The 20,065-nt window shown below is 36.2% G+C and overlaps 1 protein-coding gene across 1 annotated transcript in view; it reads left to right on the top strand.

Annotated features, from left to right (window-relative positions):
- LOC150081150 (uncharacterized) overlaps positions 1 to 20,065 on the top strand; it is a 421,878-nt gene that overhangs the window by 143,655 nt on the left and 258,158 nt on the right. The window contains exons 7-8 of the mRNA XM_090380944.1: positions 4,408 to 4,606; positions 18,260 to 18,411. Coding sequence (XP_090237070.1) covers positions 4,408 to 4,606; positions 18,260 to 18,411 — 351 coding nt within the window. The remainder of the gene's footprint in view (positions 1 to 4,407; positions 4,607 to 18,259; positions 18,412 to 20,065) is intronic.

Genomic DNA, 20,065 nt, shown 5'->3' with positions numbered 1-20,065 from the left:
CTTGTGAAATTTCATTCCCTTCGGTGATGATACACCAGAGGTGGACCCTGGAATTCTGAACAAGGACGCTATGGTTGACAAAGTGGAGTATCGAGCAATGATCAAGTTCCGCATTTGCAGGGCAAGAAAGCTAAGGAAATTGACAAAGAAATGAAAGCTGTGTACAGACAGAATTGTTCATCCTATGACACTAAAAAAGTGTAAACAGGAGTTCTAAGTCTCTTTGATGAGCCAAGAGAAGGACAGACATCAACATCCACAGACATTGAGACACTTGCAAAGTTGAGCAGCTGGTGCTGAGTGACAGAGCTGTTACAATTCATTTCATCGCAAATGTATTGGGAATTAGTTATGAGTCTGCCCGTAGCATTTTACGTAACCATCTGTACATGTCTAAGGTTTATGCACGATGGGTTCCAAGGTTGCTGAGGCCTTTGCAGAAGCCATTCCCACCACCAACTTTGTTGCCAGTGTGGCTTAGAACTACTGCAACACCCACCCTATTCTCCCAACCTAGCACCATCAGACTTCTTGTTTCGAGAAATGAAGACACTATTGCATGGATGATGCTTTGATTCATCTCAGGAATTCATCAATGAAGTGGAATCATGGTTTCAGGCAACAAAGTGCATACTTTTATGATCAAGGCATTAAATATTGTAATTGTAATTCATTCACTGTTCATCTCTAAATGTAGAGGTAATTATTTCTTCATTGTACTCCTGCTTTTGTTCAACACTTCATGTGCATTCCTTGGTCCATGAGGTTGTCATAGACGTTCTCTCAGATATGCCAGACAAGCTGTACTTGCTACCTGGGAGTCTAAAACGCTGATGGAACTGATATTCAGGTGACACTCAAGTCAAGTGGACCCAATTTCAGCGAAGTCCAGATAGCCAAATCCATGCTTACACCTTCATAATGGTGGGACTGTTAGTAATCCTGGGTATAACCCCCATGCACAAGCACACTGTGAGTTACCACCCAGGTGCGAACCAATGTAAGCAAAGGTCAAGGTGTGGTGTCCAAGCCACAAAATGTGGAATGCTGCCACTCTGTGTTACCAGGTAATACTAGGTGGTAGATGACTCTTATCAACTGGTGCAATGCCACCAGTTGATAAGAGTCTTATTGGAGGCTTGAAGTGGTGGAACCCATGTTTAGTCTCCAGAGCTAAGTTCCAGTAAACCCTTCCCCATCTCTTCTGCCATGCAGTACGACTGATGACTTTTGAGATTATAATGGACATCATGGCGAGATCCAATCTTCCTTACATTTTGAGGGTATAGCTCTAAAACGGTGTTTGCAGGCGGCCAACCAGACCAAACCTATTGCTAACTCTTTAGGAGGCTTCTGGATCAGCTAGTGTAGTCTTGCTACCACTACTCTGCCAGATAGTGACTGGAGGGAGTCTGAGTAGTGTGTATGCAGGGGACATTGTCGAGACCATGTTATGTCAAGGATCTGGGTATATTCTTGCCATATCCAAAATTTTCATTATTTCATACAGCATGTCCCCCCACCCTCCCACTTTTTCATACTATTGAATACACCATGAATTGTCAAACTAAAGAGTAAGCTTATCTGCCAAAATATCTAAACCTCCCAAGCACTTCCTAGTTAATTTCACAAATATACGTAGTCTGAATTTTAATCTCAGCTATGTCCATTTCCACTTGCAGTCTGTCAAACCCCCATGTACTTTTTCTGACAGAATCTCAGTTGTTTTACTGCTCATCTCAGTTGCCCAAATTATTCGTGTATTATTCCTTTCGCCTCAAAGGTGGTACTTGTGCATATGACTGTTCCAATATTTCCTGTCAGAGACTTGGTAATTTGGATTCTCCTCTTTTTGATCTTCTCTGGCTTAAAATATCTCTATCTCATTGTTTGTCAAATTAATCTGTTGTCTCTACCGTTCTTCTAACTACACTAATCACTTGGAGCTCTTTGACTTTCTCTAGTCCAACTTTCTAACAGCGAGGTAATTTTCCTTGGTGATTTTAATGTTCACATCTCCAGCTGGCTTCCGTTTTCTAGTCACAACGCCCAGCTGTTCGAGATGCTGAGGCTTTTGCAATTACTAATGACCTTGCATAGTTTGTTCATTTACCTTCAAGACAATCCTAACCACACTCCACTTGATCTTTTTCTCACAAACAGCCCTTATAAGTACACAGTCGAAGTGAGTGGTCCTTTTGGCACCTCAGATCACAACTTCGTCATTGTCTCTTCTCCAATGGAGCATTATCAATTGGCTATTCCCAACCTTGTGTTGTGTGGCATTACAAGAATGCAAAATGGAATGACCTGCGAGATTTCTTTTCTTCTTTTCCTTGCTGGGATTACTGTTTTAAAACTTCTGATGTCAATTAGAAGTTTTGAAACAGTAGTTCTTCTTTCTGTGAAGTTATTCTTGTAAGTATGTAATCCTTTATCCCACACTCCACTTTAAAATCTCATCCTTAATTTCTAAACCTTGGTTTTCCAATAAATGTGCTAAGGTGTTCAGGAGAAGAACGTTGCATATCGTAATTGGCTTGTTTTCAATTCTTCGGTTTCATTTTCTTCCCGCTCCAAAGTTCGCAACAATTGTAAACAGTTATTAATCAGCCCAAACTAGAGTTTGAGCAGGTTAAGAGTAGAAAACTTGCTTCTTGCCGTAATGGTAGCCGAGCATTCTGGTCTCTTTCCAAAGCTATTGGCCGCAACTTTTGCCCATCTCTGCTCCCAGCCTCTGTCAAAACCAGTGGTTCTGTTGTCACTTCAGCCAAGGATAAAGCTGAACTGCTAGCATCCCATTTTTCTTCCAACTCACGTATTAATGATGTTGGTAAAATACCTCCCACCATTCTCAACACACTTCCATTCAATGACCCCTGTGGTCTTCCGTCAAAAGGATGTCAGAAGGATTTTGATGAATCTTGATGATCAGTAAGTTAAAGGTCCCGATGGTATTTCTTCACTTGTTCTCAAAACATGTGCTCCTGAACACGCTTCCATTCAATGACCCCTGTGGTCTTCCGTCAAAAGGATGTCAGAAGGATTTTGATGAATCTTGATGATCAGTAAGTTAAAGGTCCCAATGGTATTTCTTCACTTGTTCTCAAAATCTGTGCTCCTGAACTTACTCCTGTTCTTTGCCTCCTTTTTTCACTTTCTTATTCCAAAGCTGTTTTTCCTTCTGCTTGGAAATTTGCTCATATCCAGCCAGTTCCTAAAAAGGGTGACAAATCCCTCCCATCCAATTATCGCCCCATTGCAATTACTTCTACTCTTTCTAAGTAATGGAGAAATCAATTAAACACCAACTCTTAAACTACATAGAAACCTTCCGTATTATCAATGATCGCCAGTATGGATTCCGTCAGTGTCGATCCACTGCTGATATTCTGGCTTATGCTACCCATTTATGGACTAATTCAATGGAAAGGTTCAGTGAAACACAAGTAGTTGCTCTTGACATCTCAAAGGCTTTCGATCGTGTTTGGCATAAAGGTCTTCTAAACAAGCTTCCATCATATGGTTTGCCAACTGTTTTTTGTAATTGATTATCCAGTTTTCTCTCTGATCGGCCACTGAGGGTGATTGTAGATGGCTCTCTGTCTTCTAACTTCTCCACTAATGCTGGTGTCCCCCCAAGGTTCAGTTCTTTCCCCCACTGTTTTCCTCTAGTATATTAATGACCTTCTTCCATTGACTGGAAATCCTATTCATAGTTTTGCCGATAATAGCATGTTGTATTCCACTTTCCATTTTGAGAAACCTTGGTCTGCTCAATCAGCTTCAACTTCTCGAATATCCGCTACCAATTCCTTAAATGGCACAATGTCCAGTTGGGCAAAGACAACTTAGTTGATTTAAATCCTTCTAAAACTCTCTTTCAAAACAGTCTGAAAATGTGTCACCACCATTCATTTACTGTCCAACTTCTAACTCACAGAGCCAAGTTTTCATCTTCCTCGTTTACTCATTCAACTGCCGTTTTCTGGAACAACCTTCCTTCATATGTCTTTTCTGAAAATTACAGTCTACAGAAGTTTAATTCCAATGTCAACAAATATCTTCTCTCATCTTCTCAACCTCCAACCCAGGCACGGTACTAAGTACTATAGGTCCTATTAGCTCTCATGTTTGGGGTTTTCATAAAAAAAAAAAAACTTCTTAAAATAGAGAAATTCAGTTCAGATGTCAATAGGTATATTGTAGTACTGAGTACAGCTTCTAATACCTTTCATATTTTGTTTTATTAAAAAAAAAATAAAAATGTATCATTTAGATTAAAGAGGAAGTTAATTTTCTTACTTTTTTATTTTAATTGGTTAATTTTTAAAAATTAACTCATCATTTTTCATTTTATATGTAGAGAAAAGTATGTGAAACTATTTTCATGTTGGCATTTAACAGGAGAAAGCAGTTTATCTATCATTGTTGAGAGTAACATGCTGGTTCCTGAAGTGAATTATACCTTTACTTTGACTGCTGAGTTTTCTCAAGATAGAGCTGAAGTTAAGCATACACTGCACCAGACATCTTATAATGGACCAATAATAATAGCCTATGCCAGTAACATATTATCCCAAGCTGAACTAACTGTTGATCAAGAGTAAGTTGTTTCTTAGTAACAATATCATAAATATATTGCATTATGCTTAATTTAAATATGCAAACTTGAAATAAATTTTATATTTTAAGAACACTAAAGTATAATAAAGCTATATGTACATTAAGTAATATTGAGTTGCCCAGTGGTTCTCTACAGACATTAAGTCTGATGCTAAAACTATATAATTTTAATGGTTAAGAACCCTTTTCCATTTGGCCACACTGAAAAATTCAAGAATTTGCAAATATGAAGAAAATAACTTTAGTCCTTGGTAAAGAACATATAGAAATACTGATGGCAGTATGTCAATAGTTCTGTATATTCATTGTCTAGTTTACATGCAGAATTGTGGGATTAAAACATCATCTAGTTTACATTTCTTTTTATCGGTGTAATATTAATCTTTATGCTCTTTCTACCGAGAAAGAGATTCAATGTTTCAATTATCTTGCAAAATATAATTATATTTGTTAACCTTGCTGCTTCTATAAAATGGCTTTACCAATTAAAGAAAAGGATTAGCATTTGCATTAGTAGAGGCATTTGATGCAAGAAAGCAAGCTTATGTAGCATCAGCCAAAAAAAAAAAAATAATAAATAAAATAAAGTAAAATAAATAAATAAAAAATAACCACTTCCACTTCACCCCTCTGTTCGTTCGAAATACCTGTCCAGCCGAGCCTTAAACTTATTTAGGCTATCAACTTCCATGACAAGGGATGAAAGTCTGTTCCACCTACCAACCACCCGCTGGCTAAAGGCAAATTTCTGCACATCTGTCCTACATCTGTCTTTCCTCAATTTGAATTTATGCCCTCTCAGGTGATTATTCTGAGCAAGAGGAAGAATTCCATCAGTATTGAGCATGCTTGAACCATTCAATGCTTTATACACCTCTATAAGATCACCTTGCTGGTGCCTAATCTCCAGACACTGTAATTCGCAAAACTTAAGCCTTTCTTCGTAACAGCACCCCTTTGTTCCATTCACTAATCTTGTTGCCCTTCTCTGTACTTGTTCCAGCAGCTCTACATCCTTCTTGAAATGAGGCCTCCAGACCTGTATACAGTACTCAAGGTGTGGGCCTGACCATTGCCTTATACAAGGGGATAATCACCTCCTTATCCCTACTAGAAAAATTCCTATATATCATTGACAATACACCATGAGCTACTTTTGCAGCCCGTCTGCACTGCTCAGAGAACTTCATATCTGCCTGCACAACCACCCCCAGGTCCCTTTCATTCTCTACCACTGTCAGTGCAGTACAACAGATTTGATACGTTGCTCTGGGGTTGCTGTTCCCCATATGTAGTACAGTAATACCCCGAAGTTATGCAATAGGCGGGTCCGACGAAAATCGCGTAAGTCGAATTTGCGTAAGTCGGGGTACAACTTTGCATATAAATACATATAAATTTTGCTTAATTGGGACCAAGGACTAACAAAAACACTAGTTTAGAAGAAAAATATAAATAAAATTGCAGTTCTTTATACATATTAATACAAAATATGTATTAAAAAACAAATGACTTACGTTAAAAAGTTATTTCGATGTCGATGGCTTCATAAAATCTAACAAATTCGTCTGACGACACAGCGCGTTCTTTTTTTCACGCAGAATTTCTTCGTAGCAAGCTAATAATTTTTTTTATTCCTTGCTTTGTAGCTATAACGCGTTCTTCGTTGGAGTCTATGTTTTCTAAAATTTTTAAGCCCTTTACAATTGAGCCCTTTTCAATTTTCAACCTGTCAAGTTTGCAATTGTCATGTGCTTTTCGCCGTTGCTTCGTTTAGGCCTGTAGCACGTGCAATATCCCATGGTCTTTCATTTCGCTCAAAGCGTTTCACAATTTTATATTTTTTCTCTATCGACAGAGGCGGACTGACCATAAGCCTTACCGGGAAAATCCCACTGGCCCACCCCGGTGGGCCAGTGGGATTTTGGCCATAAACCATAGTATGAGGCCACTATAAATTTTTCCGGGTAAGAATTTTTGATCCAGTCTGCCTCTGTTTATCGATAATTGCTTTTCTTTTTCTCTCTGAATCTGCAGTGTCTTCACCAGGACGCTTCCTTTTCACACCTTTTAATTAAGTATTATACTCATTTTTAGGGACTAAAGCACAATTACAAAACGAGGAGGCACGCTTGATACGCATAAACAAAGCTGCGTGCATGTAGCAACTGAATAAACAACACCATAAAGGCAGAGATACACTATTAACACCTCACATTTCTAGGGGTTACTACCATAAAACAATAAAAATCCAGTTGCGTTTCTGCTAGTGAAATCTGTTATAAACTGGTAGTAAACTCGATCTAATTGCATTTGCGATTATACCGATAGCTGGAATTGTGTTGGTTTTTACGTTATTATGGTGAAATGTGTTTCCCCTTCACTGATATAAAAAACATAAAAGCAGCAAAGTTGAATTTTGTTCATCTTTCGCTCTCATTCTCCGCCGTCGCACCGTATATCGATAACATATGAAAAACGACCTTGAAGATAGTGGGCGGCAGCGTTGCCAAACGAAAAAATCAAGAATCGCGTAACTCCAAGTTCGCGTAAGTCGGGGTAGCGTAAGCCGGGGTATTACTGTACTTTACATTTGTCAATGTTAAACTTCATTTGCCACCTCTCAGCCCATCTGCTCAACTTTTCCACATCCTGTTGCAGCAGCATAGTGTCAGTAGTATCCTTGACAACCCTGCCAACCTTCGTATCGTCTGCAAACTTGGACATTAAGCTTGATATACCATCATCAATATCATTTATAACTACAGAAAACAATAAAGGACCCAAAACTGAACCCTGAGGGACTCCACTAATAACATTAGTCCACGATGAGCAGTGTCCATTGATTACCACTCTCTGTCTTCTCCCCCTCAACGACCCCTTTATCCATAGCAGCAATTTGCCTCCAATGCCACACTGCTCCAATTTGTGCAGCAGTCTTCCATGTGCAACAGTATCAAAAGCCTTTCTAAGATCCAAGTATATAATATCAACGTTATTCCCTGCATCCAGTTCTTTTGTGACTGCATCATAGTATCCAATCAAATTGGTCAGGCAAGACTTCCCCTTAACAAAACCATGCTGTGTCCGAGCTATAACTGAAGTCTTGTCTAGATGATCCTGCAGTGCTTCTTTAACCAGTGCCTCCATTAATTTTCCGGGAACAGAAGTTAAACTCACAGGTCTATAATTACTTGTGTCAGCCTTTGATCCTCCCTTGTTAAATGGGGTCACATTTGCACATCTCCAGTCCATGGGTACCTCCCCTGAGTCCAAGGAAGCTCTCATAATTATGGCTAAGGGTTTGCTTACTTCCTTTGCTGCCTCCTTTAATATAACTGGATAGATCCCATCCACCCCGGGTGCCTTTCTTGTGTTTATCTTCAACAGTTTCTCCTCCACTTTACTCCCAGTTATTTCAAGATTCTGTAGCTTGCTGCTAGAGTTGAATACACCTCTGGCATTCCCCTCACTGAATAACTCCTCATGTGTGAATGTCGATGCAAAATATTCATTTAGTTTGTTAGCTACCTGAGCAGGATCATCAACAGTTGACCCATCAATATCAAGTGGACCAATCTGATTCATCCCCTTCCTTCTAGAGTTTACATAAGTAAAGAACTCTTTGCAGATTTTCTTTGCATCCCTTGCCAAGGATCTCTCATAATCTGCCTTCGCCTGCCTAACCTCCTTTGTAACTTGGTTACAGATCAACTTGTATCTATCATAGGCTTCTGTGTCACGTGATAATTTGTATGTATCCCATGCATTTTTCTTCTCTGCCATATGCCTCATTAGTTCATCTGACATCCATTTAGGCCTAAACCTTGAACAATATTTCTTAATTTGTATGTAAAGCCTAGTAGCTTCCAAGATAAGTTCTTTGAATGGTTCCCATTTTGAATTTGCTGTTGGTATCATCATTAGTTGATCCCGCTGTATAGAATTTAAATACTGTCTAAATTAGTCCATCGTAGTCGCCTTTACGAAAGCAATACCCCTTACCTATACCCCTAATGGTAGTTACCTTTCTGAGTAACTCCCACTTCAGAACACTGTGATCACTGCCACCTAGTGGTTCATTTATCTGCAGATTATTAATGCATGAAGAATCACTACTGATAATCAAATCAAGAGTATTACTCCCTCTAGTTGCCTCCCGAACATGCTGATGTAGAAAACAATCATCCAATAAATCCACAAAAGCCTTGCTAGTGTGTGAGTTACCAGCCCCCAAATTCCAGTCAATATCTGGGAAATTAAAATCCCCCATTATAAGACTCTCTGATTTACTGGCCCACTCTATTTCTCTGTACAGTTTCTTATTATACTCATCCTGCACTTTAGTGTTGTGAGTCACAGTGAGCCCCTAAGTCACCGCCAGCTCCAATCTTTCGTGAATCGTATTCTGATGGGCAGTTCCAACTTGCTGAGCATGTGTGACACTCACTCTATGTGCCGTTTGCCGCTGTATCTGCCAGTCTGTATACAGCCAGCAATGTACTACATACTCGCAGTAATTGTTTTTATTATTTTTTTGTTTTTTATTATTATTATTATTAGCTGTATGGTGCAAGGAAGCCAGAGGTTTTATGCTGCACCACCAAAAAAAAAAAAAAATTTCTGAATTACCCCAAGAGAGAGAAAGAGAGGGAGAGAGTCAGAAGTAGAAAGGAATCACCAAGAAAGAGAAGAATGATAAATATCCAGCTCAGAATCTTGGATGTGCCAAGCCCATACTCACCAGATGTGAGCCCCTGGGTTATATTTCAGAAAGATTAAAAACAGTTTCCTGACTAAAAAAGAATTTGATAATAAAAATAAAAGTAGATAGTTATAAAAACAATAATGGAATAACGGATTTTTTATTGGAAATAAAATGATTTGTGAATATATATATACAGTGAAACTTCTCCTAAGGGACACCTCCCGTTAACGGACATCTCTCTACAACGGACATTTTCAAATTCCCCAACTCACCTCCATTGGTTTTAACGTGTTTGCAGCTTCTGTCTAGCGGACATTCTCTGTAACGGACGCGGACAGGCAATCTGCACTGTTTCGTTTAGATTAGCACTTAATTTGATCTCCCCATAACGGACAGCGGGAGAGCTCATGGCCCTTTTTCTAGGAACGTTTCTTCCACGTATTGCCTCAATTGTGTGTTTATTTTCTATTTCCGATTTTCTGAATTTTATCAAGGTTTACGTCGCGGTTCTAAACTCTTTTTCAGGAATTTTAAGGCATGTGTAAAACTTCTGATGAATTTGGTGTGTGCAGGGGTGGGGGAATATGGTCGGCCTTTCGTCTTTTCAGTTTTGTTCGGTGTCGTGTGAAGTGCACAATGTCTTCTCGTAAACATTTAACTTTAAAAGATAAAGTCGAACTCATTAATGCGTATGATCGGCAAAAAAATAGTGTTCGCAATCTCGCTGCAAAATTCAAAATCGAGAAGATGCAGATAAGCGACATCCTAAAGAAAAAGAATGAACTGCTCAAACAATTTTGTCAACACGGAAATGATCAGGTTCAAAAATCATTCCCGAAAACTGTTGGACTTCAAATTGACAATGCTACGTACGTGTGGTTTTGTCGCACACATGCTAAAAAAAATTCCCATTAATGGGCCTATTATTAGGGAAAAGCTTTGGAGGTTGTGAAATCTATGGGTTCAAAAGCTTCTGTGGGATGGCTAGACAAGTTGAAAACTCGGCATTAAATTTCTTTGGAAACTGTAGGTGGTGAAGGTGGATCTGTTGATACTGGGATTGTAACAGAGTGGACCATCAAATTGGAAGATTTATGTCGTGATTTTGAAGCTAAGGATATTTACAACTGTGATGATATCACAGGGTTGTTTTTTAAAGCTCTTCCTGAAAAAACAATGAGTCTAAAAAAAGAAAAGTGCTAGGGCGGAAAAATTTCTAAGGAACGCTTGACTGTACTATTGTGTACAAATATGTTGGGAGACTTTGAACAACCTTTTGTTACAGGAAAACCACAAAATCCTCATTGTTTCAAGGGCATAAAGTTGAATCTTTTGAATGTGGACTGGAAGTCTAATAAAAAAGCGTGGATGACACGAGATATCATGAGCGAATGGATAAGTCACTTTAACCAAAAACATGATTCGTCAAAACAGAAAAATTATTCTTTTCATGGATAATGCTGCATCTCGCCTGCACATTGAATTGTCCAACATTCAAATCATTTTTCTGCCACCAAACACATCTCCAGAGTGTCAGCCCTTGGATCAAGGGATAATAAAAAATTTTAAACTTCACTACAGAAAACGTGTTTTAAGACACCTCATTGCAAACATGAACGATGTAACAGTGCGAGTGACTTTGCAAATAAACTCAGCATCCCAGATGCGATTCAATGGATTTCCTCTTCAGTAAACGCAATTACAAAACAAACTGTCGTGAACTGTTTTGTAAAGTCTGTCTTCTCAAACACAAAAATTGAAGTTGTGAACAGCAATGTGGAGCACCAAGAAGAACAAGAACTTCAACATCTATTGATAATGTACGATACTTCACTACAAAGTGACCCTGGCTACAAAGGTATAGACTCGAACCTCATTACAGGAGATGGTGCTATAGATATCAACGACATTATGATCGATATTTTTCAAGAAGTTCCTCATGAGGATGAAGAAATGGAAGGAGGTCATTCTGTCGAAGAACATATTAATGACGAACCACTGATGAAAATAGAAGAAGCGCTCATACAAATCAATCGTTTAAAAATGTTTTTCGCCGCTGAAGAAGATACTGACGGACTTTCAATGGTTTCTTCACTCCAAACAAATGTTGAAAACAAAATTATCAGCCGGAAGAAGGTGCAGAAGAAAATAAGTGATTACTGTATGTATTTTTCTTAAGATAAAGTCATAATATGCATAGCACAATTGTATTTGTATGTATATTATTTACAAAAATATTGTGCAAAATCTGTATATATATTAATTTAATTTTACATTAAACATCTAACGATTTTTCTTTCTTTCTTTTTTATTTTCTCCCTCAGACTTCTTGTTAGCGGACACTTCTCTCTAACGGACAGATAACTTTCTATTTATATATATATATATATATATAAATTGAAAGTTAAAATAATTGGATCTATAGCATTAAGTAGTATATAATTCACCTCTTCACAAATGTAATAATTCACAAATTATTACAATTAATCACAAAATATATTCCATATTATTATTTTCAGGCAATGCAAAATTTTACGTATTTCCATTATCATTTTTTTATAACTATCAACTTTTATTTTTATATTCAAATTATTATGTAGTCAGGAAATTGTATTTATTCTTTCTGAAAACAAAAAAAAAAAAACATACCACTGCACGTATGCATTGTCAGTATCACAAAGTATGTTACCACTCTGTGGCCAGTATGTAGTCAGTGTAGTCAGTGTGCTCAGTCAAATTGGAACTGCCCATCAGAATATGATTCACGCTAGGTTGGAGTGGACAGTGACTTGCAGACTGACCATGACTCACGACACTAAAGTGCAGAATTACCTAAAGAAGTCCTGTTGATTGTCTAGCTGATGCGTTGTAATAATCTAACAATAAAAAATAATATACTTAAATTACCTATTAGAATTTTAACCTGAATTTTAATATTCCTCCAATATTTTTCAGTTGAATCTGTGATTTTTACTAGTGGCCATGCAAGGAAGCCTAACATGTATGCTGCACTAGCCAAAAAAAAATATTCATTAGAAATAAAATAAATAATAAACAAAAAGACAATAGAGAACCTATGTATTTCTCTCCTCCTGCAGGTAACTATCCAGCTGACCTTTGAATTTATCTGAACTGTCAGCCTATGTAGGTTACTTATTCCAGTAATTTATAACTCACTTGCTAAAATACAACTGAGCAGCAGCCCAGAAAGCCAGTAACTGGGAATTTCAGAAACTGTTGGGTTCATGAAAAAAGTAAATACATGGGCTGTATTAGAGTAACTAAGAGTAAGAACAGGTGCATGTATACTTGTACGTACACCAATGCTAGGAGTATAGTAAACAAATTTGATGAATTTGAAGTGCTGGTTAAGATATCCAAGGCAGATGTCTTAACCAGCACTTCAAATTAAGACATCCAAGACAGATACTGTTGGGATATCAGAGACATGCTACCATACCTCTCAGATATAAGGGATGCAGAATTGGAATTTGGGGGAGCACAATGTGTACAGAAAGGATAGACAGGATAGGAAGGAGGACAGGTTATGCTGTTAATAAAGAAACACATAAAATCTAAGGAACTGCATCCATTTGACATAGATGGATAGTGCAATGTTGAGTGAGTTTGGTGTGACATAAGCACTGGGAAAGGAAAAAAGGGTAGGAGCTTCTTATAGTTCTAATGACTGTGATAAGTACGATGAACAATTATACAGAGAAATAGTGGGCCAGTAAATCAGTGTCTTATAATGGGGGACTTTTACTTCCCAGGTATAGACTGGAAATTGTGGGTTGGTCACTCGCACACTAGCAAGGCTTTTGCGGATTTATTGGATGATTGTTTTCTACAGCAGCATGTTAGAGGGGCAACAAGAGGGAGGAACACTCTTGATCTGATTATCAGCAGTGATTATTCATGCATTAAGAATTTACAGATAACCACTAGGTAGCAGTGATCACAGTGTACTGATGTGGGATTTAATTAAATATGCAACTACATCAGGGGTAAAGGGAAGGGTTTTTGCTTTCTTAAAGGCGACTTCAGTGGTCTCAGAGATTTTTTAAGTTCTGTACAGTGTGACCAACTAATGACATTACCAACAGCAAATTCTAGATGGGAAGCATTCAAGGAAGTAATCTTGTAAACTACTAGACGTTTTGTTCCAACTAAGAAATACTGCTCTAGGTTGAGACCCAAATGGATGTCAGATGAACTAATGAGACTCATGGCAGAAAATAAAAATGCACTGGATTCACATAAATTGTCAGGCGACACAGAAGCCTATGGTAGATATAAGCCAGTCTGTAATCAAGTCACAAAGGAGATTAGGCAAGTGAAGGCAGATTATGAAAAATCTTTGGCAAAGGATGCATAGACTTTACTAATATAAACTCTAAAAGAAAGGGGATGAATCAGATTGGTCCACTTGATATCAGTGGTTTGACTGTAGATGGTCATCCTCAGTAGCTGCCAAACTAAATGAGTATTTTGCATCTACATTCACATATGAGGATTTATTCAAGGAGGAGAGAGAGCCAAATTTTTATCAAACTCTAACAGGGAGTTAAATGATTTTGTAATAACTGAGTGCAAAGTGGAGGAGAGATTGTTGAAGTTAAACATAAGAAAGTCACCTGGGGTGGATGGGATCTAATCAGTGGTAGGATTCAAATAATTTAACAACTGGTTTGCTGTCCTAATGACCATTCTAAGTATAAAAAAACTATATACCGAAAGGTAGTTTATTATTTCATTCAGTTAATACTTAAATAAGAACGATAAAAGAGATCCACAAAACTAGATTATGTTATAAGAAAGAGTTTTAAAATATTAATGAAAAAATATTAAATAATACCTAACAAAAAACAATGAAACTGTTATTTAAGATATTTCCATATTGCTTCTTGATTGGCATCCTCACTTGCAATTTTCTTTGCTTTTATCCAAGCATTATCAGCTTAGCAATTTATCCTTAACCATCTTTTCACTGTAGGAGTAGGATCCCATTCCTTTAGAGGTAGGCCGATTACACTAATAGTCATTGTGTTTGATATATTAGAAACAGTTAGGCGACTTCTCTTTTCTGAACATATTATGTCCATCTTTTAAAAACCCCTTTCTGCTTCTGCTGAACTTACAGCAATTGTTCTGACAATATTTTTAGCTCTTTGAACATTTTCAGGAATTGCATAATTCTAGGAATTTTTTAAAACGTTTTCCATGAAATCTCGATAATCATTAATATCAATTTGGTAATTAAAAATGTCATTAAATACAAGCAATTGTTCTTCAGCTGCTTTCCATGGAACTAGTACTTCTTCAATATTCCAGTAATCTGACTTCAAAAAATTGAGAAATTGTAATTTATTCCTATTTGAAATTGGCTACAACTTGCTTTTAAATGTTCACAATCCATTAGTCTTTTTTTCAAATTCATTACAATGTTTTCTAAAAATCTTTCCCAAGGAAGCCCGACAAATCGATGATTTTCTACAAATTTTATATTTTTGAAGGTTTCTGAAGTAATTAATTCATCAACTCTTTTTTTTTTTTTTTTTTTGTGTGGTCCCTTTTCCTTTCCAAGCATTTGAAATGCTTTAATAGATCTTATCACAAGTTTTTCAGCCTTATAATGTTTATATTTCTTACTTGCAGTGCATTTGAAAGAAGGGAAATTTTGTTTAAAATATCAATCATCAATGCCAAATCAGTTATAAAATATATATTTTCAAGATGGGCAGCCATACACAAGTACTTTTTATTTGAATACAAATAGTGATGTAGCTCTGGATAAGCATGCCACACAGCTAGGGTTGACCTTAAACTACAGGCAGGCCATCTTGGTCCCAAAACTCTATCAATCTTTATAATTTTAATTTCAGGTTGTTCGGATATTTTGGAAAGTTCAATTTGGTTCTTAGTTGATTGATGAAAAATAGTATATATCTTATCAATAAATATTTTAAAATTATTTACTTGCTTTATTTCCTTTTTATGAAAACCCCAAACATGAAAGGTATCAAAACCTATAGTACTTAGTACCGTGCATGAGTTGAAGGAGAAGTATGGGGGGGGGGATGCCGGAAACTTTGCTCTAGAGACTAAACATGGGTTTCACCACTTCAAGCCTCCAATAAGCAAAGTGGTGGTATTTCACCGGTTGATGAAAGTCATCTACCACCTGCTTTTATCGAATTATCTAAAACAAGATGGAGGTGATGATTTAAACAGTGCCATATTATTATGTTTGGAAACTCTTTTGCAATCCTAGTGCTCACTCCAGATTTTCTCCCAAACATAACGCCGACACCATCGGAGCAAAATCCTATTAAATTTTTTTCTAGGTATTTCTTAGTAACCCCACCATTATTTAAACTTTCCATAACTGAAGAACATATTGTCTCTGCATCTTGTTTTTCCAATTCAACTAGTTAAACAAAAATTGTTGGTGATATAACTGAATCCTCAACTTTTAAGAAAAGTATAATAACTGGTTTGCAGGATATCATTGAAGCTTTGTCAGTAATCAAACATATTTTCAGATTATTTTCAATAATTTTATTAAATATTTCTTTTTTAATTTCCTTTGTAATGAAATCAACTACTTTCACAGCAGTTTTATGAGAATGTAATCCTATTCCCATATCTAATCCATTTTTGATTTGCCCTTCTATCTCATCTTCTGTCTGAAAATGGTTTACATCTTTTTTCAGGCTGTAAACTGTATTAAATATTCTGCAAGTAGCACTTAAATATTTTTCATTCATCGTATCTATTACTTTTGTTATTGAATCCTGCTCACATTGTTTTAAGTTGTTTTGCAGAATCTCAAGGACTGGCAGTATGAACACTTTTTTTCAAGAAAAGGGTGAACAGAAGTTTGCTGAGCAGTGCAGACAGGCTGCCAGAGTAGGTCATGGGGTCTTGTCAATGATATACTGGAATTTTGAGAGCAGGGATAAGGAGGTGATTATTTTCTTGTATAAGGAAATGGTCAGGCCACACCTTGACTCCTGAGTACAGGTCTGGAAGCCTCATTTTAAGAAGAATGTAGAGTTGCTAGAATGAGTACAGAGAATGGCAACAAGACTGGTGAAGGGAACAAACGGGGTGCTCTTATGAAGGAAGGCTCTGAGTTCTGCAAATTGCGCTTCTGGAGACTTAGGCACCTGCATGCCGATCTGATTGAGTTGTGTAAGGCTTTGTATGGATTTATCAGGCTTAATGCTGATGGGATTCTTCTCTTCTCAGATTACAAAACTGACGGGACATAGATTCAAACTGAGGGAAGACAGTTGTAATATAGGTGTGTGGAAGTTTGTCTTTAGCCAGTGGTTTGATTGCTGGAACAAAATGCCATCTGTTGTTTTGGAAGTTGATAGCTTAAATGGGAATGGCTTAAATGGGAAATGGGAAGGGTTTTTTTGGCTGATGCTGTATAAGCTTGCTTTCTTGCATCATGTGCCTCTAGTAATGCTCATGCTAATTTTGCTCATTCATTTTTACTTATGCCTCTCAGAGCCTTAAATACCTCAGTAAAGTCTGCTCTAAGGTGAAGAGTTTCCAAGCAGTGCAACCACATATTCAAAGTCTTTCCTCATATGGGTGCCCTTTTGCTGAGCTCACTAGGTGAGTTACTTGTCTTTGTATCCTTTCAAGAAGCTTGATGTACTAAATTGGCCAATCAAGCCCATAATCCTAAACAGATTATCTTCACATGTGCAGAAAGGCTGTTAATATTCTTCCTTAGGCCTCGAATAAAACATTTGAAAGGTCAAGCAACAGGTTCCTTTTAAATGTTATGTAAGTGTTTGAAAATCCCGAACATGCTGCTTCAATCAGATGTGTCCCACTTCCATTTACCTGCTGGATATATTGAAGAATGTGACCAAAATCCATAGAGAAAGAAATGCAGGATGCTCTAATATTTTAATGCATACACTTATTCCTCTGTTTTTGTGATAAAATTGCAAAATATCCTGCTTTACAAAATTCTTAAGTGGGAATGTGAAGTGTCTGTGTTCTCTTTTAAGACTAGAAATGTGGTTGTTTGTGAAATACCATACATTGTCCTGTTTGCAGTTTTTACTGTTATACCCTAATTTATTAATTGTATTGGGATGTATTTATTTGTGATTGAGACTATTTTGGCCAACCTCCTATATATACTTTGGCTGAGTGAATTATACTATTGTATTGATATTAACATCATTGTAACTAATGAATTAGAGAAATCAACAATTTTTGGTTAAAAAAATAGATTGTAACAAATTAAATGTGAATAATACTCATTAATTGATTAGAATCCACTTTAAGTTATATTCCCACAAATACAAATACTTAACGATTTTGGAATTCCTGATCACTGGATTCCTTATTGAATCCTGTTATTAGGCATAATCTTTGGGAGGTTTTTTGGTTTTTTTAGGCATTTTTTTTATACCTTCTGAGTGGAGACAGGTTATGAACTCAACTTTACAGAGTGGAGAGTGAGGTTATGAATGTTGAACAACCATTTACTCTTTCCTAATTGGGCATGAAGACAGGATTTAATAAGGATTTCAAAAACAATGCCAACTATTAAGTAGTTCTTATTGTGGGAAGTTCAGTATATTTCACGTAAAACTTTAGAAAACAAATAAATTTAATTAAGTAGTTCACATTTAATTAATTCATTATAATTCATATATTCTTTGATAAAAAAATTAAAATTGATTCTGTTGTAAATTATTTCTGAATTGAATTACTTAACAAAATTAATTATCTGAATTGGCCATTTTCTAATTAGTTCAGTTATTCAGTGTCCCATTGTACAGATGACCATTATAAAATAATTTGATATAGAAATTTGTAGTGATTTTGTTGTTATATTAATCCTAGTGATTAAAAACAACTACAAAAATTCAAATTTTTTTTTTGTAGAGTAATTCTTTTTGCTGAAGTAAGTTTACCAGATTGTATTGATAAAACTGACCGAGTGGGTATGATGTGGAGTGTTGATGATCCACATGTTAAATTTGACTTTAATTACATCCACTCACCAGCTTATCAACTGAAGCCCTACACTCTTCCAGGTTAGAAAGTTAGTTTATTTGAATTTAACAGTAGCTAGACATTTTTCTTTCTTCGTTAATTAATGAGGTTTTTTAAATTTATAAGAATACAAAGCTGCTAATTATAATATGTTATAACTTTGTGTTTATAATTTTATTAACATCATATTTGTGCAGAATTCTTGGACAATTGAACAATTGATTGAAAATGATTTCTTCTTATATAATGCATGTCTTAATGTAAGATACAGGACCATGCTGAGACATTTTAGTACCTGAGACAGGGATGAAAAATTGCACCCTCCCTTAAAATATTTTTAATTAAATAAATGACTTATTTAAAATACATTTCTAGTACACATTTTAATAAAAATAAAAGAATGACATAAAAAATAAAATAAAAACTGGTTTATTTATTTATTTTTTAAATCAAAAATGTTGGCAATTATCTAATCTTTTTTTGGTGTCCCCTTTCAGCTTTTAACCTCTTGCAAGAGCCTCATCACTTCGGCACGGCTCTGATAAGATATATCTCAGTTATCAAGAACAGAATAAACTCTTGTATGTATGTATGTATGTGTTTCTGTTTAGGTTTTTTCCAGGAACTTTGTGCCAAGCAAAATTCATGTTTAATTTTTAGTACAAAAGATCAGTGAAAAGATGGAGCAACAACAAGCAAGGTGCAATTAAAAATAATCAAAATACATGGAAAAGTGAAAGTTAGTTGTGATATCATTGCAGTTAGTAAAATTACCCTGAACCTGCTGGATTTGTTTCAGGTTAATTTTACTAACTTGAAATTTTTTTTTGTCTCATAGTCCTTAAGAAAATCATTTTTCTTAGGTAAAATGCTAAGTTTGGAGTTTGGGGGTGGTGACGCAGAGATGTGTTTGTGTTCATTAACATTAGGAATGCAATTAGGCATCCCAATATTTGTGAACTCCCAAACGTTTTCTTATTTTTAGAAGTTTATTAACACAGTTTAAAAAAAAAACATGCAAATACAGTATTATTACATATTTTAAAAGTGCTCTATTTTGATATTTTTGATTCTCAGTTCTAAACGCTGTCCTATTTTGATATTTTTGATTCTCAGTTCTAAACGCTGTCCTATTTTGATATTTTTTTAATTTAAATTTTTATTTAAATGTAACTGTAGTTTTAATTAGAATAGATATTCATAAAATGAATACCTATTATCCTCATCAGTCATATCTCACGATGTCGTGGCTTGGTTGTCGGAAATTGTAATTGTGATACACCTGTGAGTTATAGCCTTTTTCTTTTTCCTGTTGCATGTGCAGAAATTTCTCCAACTATAGTGGGTGATGCTCTCTTGGCTCCTGCTCCAAGACTGTATCATCAAGTTTTCCAAATTCTGGTTATTACTGAAAATTCATAATATACAGTAAACTCTTGCTTATTCGAATTAACTGGGGGGAGAGGTCATCTGGATTAAGCAATAATTCCAAGTTGGATGAATAATGAAGTTGCCAATTACTTCAGCAGAAAAAGATGGCATGGAAAATTTGTAGAGAAATAAAAAGTATTGAAGCCTATAACATTGAAGCTTGAGGTCCTTGGTCCTAGAGGTTGCCACAGACATTCTCTCACATATGCAATATCTGAGAGAATATCTTGTTCCATCAGGGTCTAAAATGCTGATGGAACTGAT

This window comes from Mastigoproctus giganteus, chromosome 9, assembly GCF_048544385.1.
Source record: "Mastigoproctus giganteus isolate SK-2022 chromosome 9, ASM4854438v1, whole genome shotgun sequence".
NCBI classification, from domain to species: domain Eukaryota; kingdom Metazoa; phylum Arthropoda; class Arachnida; order Uropygi; family Thelyphonidae; genus Mastigoproctus; species Mastigoproctus giganteus.
Note: the sequence above shows the minus strand (reverse complement) of the source record. Positions and strands in the feature narration are given on the sequence as shown.